The sequence below is a fragment of the Molossus molossus genome, unplaced genomic scaffold (assembly GCF_014108415.1).
Source record: "Molossus molossus isolate mMolMol1 unplaced genomic scaffold, mMolMol1.p scaffold_m16_p_15, whole genome shotgun sequence".
Classification (NCBI taxonomy): domain Eukaryota; kingdom Metazoa; phylum Chordata; class Mammalia; order Chiroptera; family Molossidae; genus Molossus; species Molossus molossus.
This window is the reverse complement of record NW_023425350.1, coordinates 64,552,350-64,556,966: the sequence shown is the minus strand read 5'-3', so window position 1 is coordinate 64,556,966 and position 4,617 is coordinate 64,552,350. Positions and strand designations below refer to the sequence as shown.

The 4,617-nt window shown below is 52.8% G+C and overlaps 1 protein-coding gene across 1 annotated transcript; it reads right to left on the bottom strand.

The window, feature by feature from the left end:
• Positions 1–692: 692 nt before the first annotated feature.
• Positions 693–1,487, bottom strand: TMSB10 (thymosin beta 10). The gene is made up of 3 exons (XM_036263140.1): positions 1,392–1,487; positions 1,009–1,122; positions 693–779 (listed from the first exon to the last, which is right to left on the bottom strand). Exons 2-3 carry the CDS (start codon positions 1,106–1,108, stop codon positions 745–747), a joined length of 135 nt encoding a protein of 44 aa, XP_036119033.1. The 5' UTR covers positions 1,109–1,122; positions 1,392–1,487; the 3' UTR covers positions 693–744.
• Positions 1,488–4,617: the final 3,130 nt, after the last annotated feature.

Here is a 4,617-nt window from a genome sequence, read left to right as displayed (position 1 = left end):
TCGCCCGGATCCCGCCTTTTTGTTCTAATGCTTCCCCTTTAAGTTCCAAGAGAGGCTCCTGGCGACTTTGTGACCTCGCCCAATTCAACCTTCCAGATTTAGTCTTCTTCCCCTTTCCCCTCAGGCTTTAAATCACTGTTCTCTGCGGTGTCAATCAGCCTTGAGGAGGCCAGAGGGAAACAGTGGGGCTGTAAAAGCTTATCAAAAACAAACCCTGCTCTTCTGAAAAGCATTTTCCAAAACAGCTTCCAGGAATGCTGGAGTGGAGTTAGACTTTACATGGATAGCATCAGAAGCAAAAGCTAACCAGCGAATACTCATGAAATCTTACGAAGAAATAGGTGAAGTAAACCTTAGAAACGGTCCCGCCAAGCTGGCCCGGCCGCGATCCCCTCCCCACAGCAGGAACTCCGACTTCCGCCGGGGCTTGGCGGCGGCAGCAGAGCCCACGCACACCCCACCAACATTCAGACCACGCCAGCCATGCCACGAGGTGTGTTTTATTTTCATTAATCATACAAATAATTTTCTACAGTATCCCAGGGCAAAAGGGAGAATTTGGCAGTCCGATTGGGGGTGAATGGGGGGGTCCCCTCAGAGACCCACAGGCCGATGGCATGGGCGCGGAGTATCCGGGTTCACAGTGCAGTTTGTCGCTCGTGTCCATCTTGCAAGTGGGGTGGCTTTTTCTCCACTCACGACTGGGATCCCAAAGATGACGGGGATGGGGAGTCCTCCAGGTTCTTAGGAAATTTCACTCTGCTTCTCCTGCTCAATGGCTGTGGAGAGAGCGGGCACTGGGGTTGCGGACAGCTTGCACCCCCCCGACCCGAGGCGCTTACACACCAGGTGTGGGCGAGGACCCACGAGACGCGGAGATCGGGAAAGAGGCTCGGGGCTAGGGAGAGAGCGCTTTGTGTAACAGAAAGGGGACCCGGGGCGGCCCAAGAGGAGGCATGCTGGGTGGGGGCTGGGCTGCGGCCCGCGGCCCCGGGGGGGAGCACTCACTCTCTTTGGTCGGCAGGGTGTTCTTCTCCTGCGTCTCCGTCTTCTTCAGCTTGGCCTTATCGAAGCTGGCGACTTCCCCCATGTCCGGCTTGTCTGCCATTTTCTTAAACAGTCCTAGTGGGCAAACAGAAGCGGTTGGCCGGGCCGGGGCCGGCGTGCCCCTCGGCGCTCCCGCCCGCGCCTCCCGACGTGGCGCTCCACGGGCGTCCCGGCAGCCCCGGCCAGGGACCGGCGCGTCCCGCACCCTCTCCGCAGCCCCAGGGCGTGGCCGGCCGGCGGCCCGGAGTCCCGTCGGGGAAGGGCCCCAAGGCAGCGACGGCGCAGCGGCCTGGGTCCCGGCTCCGACCCCACCCCGAAGGGGCCCCGCTCCATGCAGCGCTCACCTCGGCCTTCGCTCCTCGATCGGGCTAACGGACCCCACTCGCGTCGCTGCAGCAAGAGACAAAAGAGCGGCGCCCGCCCCTCGCCTTATATACGCCGCGCCCCGCCCCGCCCCGCCCCTCGGCTGCCGCAGCGGGGGCGGTACAGTCAGAGCGGCTCTGCGCGGGCTGCTCGCTTCCCGCCGCGCCCTCTGCGGGCTGCCCGCGGGCCTGGGCGCGGCTCTTCCGGCCCCGGGTCCCGGTGCTCCGCGCCCCGCGTGTCCCTCGCGCCCCGTACCCCTGGCGTGGAGGCCGCAGGCGCCGCCAGGGTGGTCGCTGGGCCCTGGGTTTTCTTTTGGGGCTGCACTGCCCTCTCCGGGAATTTGCTGCTCATCCGCAGAACCAGCGGGGGAGGTGTGTGTGTGTAGTTGTGGGTGTGCAGGCGAGCACGAGCGCTCTGCAACATTTCCTGCTCGCAGGAGACACCCCACCCCACCCTTGTGCAGTTCCACGTCTCTTGCCTTTGCCCCACAAAACCCCCTCCACCCCTTTTCTCTCTTCCGGGAGGCCGAGCCCTTGCTTGCTCTCGGACTAAGAGAATCCTCGCACCCGGTCCTAGAGGTGAAGAGCCTCGGGATGGGGGCGAGTCAGAGAATGTTGCACGGCTCTTTGCTTAGATGGGGGGCTGGTTGTCGTCTCTTGGTCGTCTCCCTTCCCTGAGCGGGCCAGCTCCTGCAGGAGTCGCGGCGGGCGCTCCCTGGTTGCAGGCGCTGTCTGAAGGGCGGTCGTGGGCGTAGGGTGTCCCGAGGGGGGTCGCTCCTGGTGTTCCTTCCCAGGGCTCCTAGGAACACTGTGTGCGAGGCTGCGGTTTTCCTCCTTGCAGTTAACCTTGAAGATAACCCTACAAACGTTCTTGTTTTTCTTATTACCTCATTATAGGAGTGATACAATGCAATTATTCAAACCTTTCTTAGAGAAGTTGTACAACATAGATACTAAGTTCCATACATGAACACTTCAGGGTGTGAAGCTGGTCATTTTTTTATTTGTCCTGAACTTTCCTTTTTTCAAGAATATTGCCACGCTCTTTTAAAGTGGCATTTGGTGGAAACATCCTAAATTCTGTCTGGTCCCTCCCTGATTTTACCTGCTTTTCTCATGGTCCCTCAGTGTGTTTGGAGCAGAAGGAAATAAATTGAGGCTTATGCGTTTGATCTACCAAACTCTGTGACCTTTTGGCAAGTCTTTCCCTGCGCCTTAGTTTCTTTATCTGTAAAATCTTTAGTATAAAGCTTCAATGAGATTAAGAACAGGCATTAGTAGAATCTTACTATGGCAGCACTGTTAGAAGGCCACACTCACATTTTATTAGTGTATCATTCAACTATTGCCCATCATACTGTGTAACAAACTATTACAAGACTCGGCTCAAAACAGCAACGGTTTCTTCTTGCTCATTCATCTGCTGCTGGGTTGGACGAGACTGGGCATGGCTCCTAGCTGCTGGTGAGAACCAGGTCTGCTCCTCAGGTGTTTTATCCTCTGGACCAGGATCTAACTGGAGCTTGTTCTTCTCAAGGTGATGACAAAACAGCAAGAGGGCTGTAGCACAAAAAAATGCAGAAGTGTTGAGGTGTGTGCAAAAGCATATCATGTCAACTCATGTCTGTCAGCATCCCATTGGCCAAACTCACCATCTATGGATTGGGCAAGTATATTCCACCCATGGTGGGAGAGGAAGGGGAATGAACATTCTCTGACACATAATTCAACCTCACAGTCAGGGTAGGCAGACTATTACAAACAGCCCCCGAAGTGGCTTCATGCAATAAGAGTATTTCCCATTCATACAGTGACATTATATACACTGATGTTTCTGGTGAGGCAGATCTCCTCCATGCAGTGACTCAGGCACCCAGGCCCTTTCTCTCTAGTCACTCTACCCTCCTTTAGGTCCTAGAAGTTTACTTCATCCAGCCAGTGGACGGGAAAAGAGGACAAGATAGAGGGCTGTGCTAGAGTTTTTATACCTCATCTCTTAGGCCAGGACTCAATCACATGGTCTCACCTAACTGTAAGTGATGCTGGCAAATGTAGTCAAGCTGTGCACCAAGGAGTAAAAGCAAGCAGGATTGGATGGACTTGCAGCAGTCTCTATCATATGCTATTGAAGAATCTGCCAAACTTGAGAGGGAAAATATGCAGACATCCAAAGACATTGACTGTGTGGAGGGTCTCGCTGGCACTTGATTCTTTTCAGATGCCATGCCAAACATTATTTAGGTATTACCTTTCTGGGCACCCCCTTTTGATTGAATGTGGAAATATTCAACTGTTATAATTTGCACCCATGGCGAACTCCAAATCCATCTTCCTTTTATTTGGGAAACAGAGGAATCTGTTTCTTCTGGATATAGCTATGGAGACACACATTTCAAACATATCAAGAGGCCGGATTCCCAAAGGAGCTTTAAGTGGACTTGCAGGCATTTTTTTTCTCACTCAGTGAAGCTCTGTGGCCCATCTCTAAGAAGGCAGGTGGCCTCTTTAGCATGTGTTGCTTAAGAACAATGGTCACAGAAAAAAATGTTGTAACTATGTGTGGTGATGCATGTTAACTAGACTTATTGTGGTGACCGTTTCTCAGTGGAAACAAACACCGAATCAGTATGTTGTACACCTGAAACTAATATAACGTTATATGTCAATTATAGCTCAATAACAACAAAAAGATCACTTATTAGTCTCATCCATTCCCACCAGCAGTGGTTTGAAAACATTCCCCCACCATTTTTTTTTCTTTCGTGTCTCCCACTATTTCTTGAATACAGATTGTCCTTCATAACTTTTTGCTAGTGACTAAAATGTGACAGGAGCTATGCTTTTTGGCTTATGAGGGTAGGTCGTAAAAGGCCACAGGGCTCTGCCTGACTTTCTCTGGGTGCTTCCACACTCCGAGGACACCAATCACCTGCAAGGAAAGGCCACTTGCAGCATGCCAGCCATGGCTTCAGCTGAGGTCTGAGCCGACAGCCAGCATCGACCACTAAACATGCAAGCGGTGAGCCTTGGAAGCTTCAAACTGCTCCAGCTTATGCTGAGTGGAGCAGACACACAGCTGTCTCTGGCCAAATTGCAGACTCATGAGCAAAATAAATGTTGTAGTCGTTTATTTTTTTTAATCCTCACCCGAGGATATTTTTCCATTTATTTTTGGACAGAGTGGGAGAGAGACAGAGAGAGAGAGAGA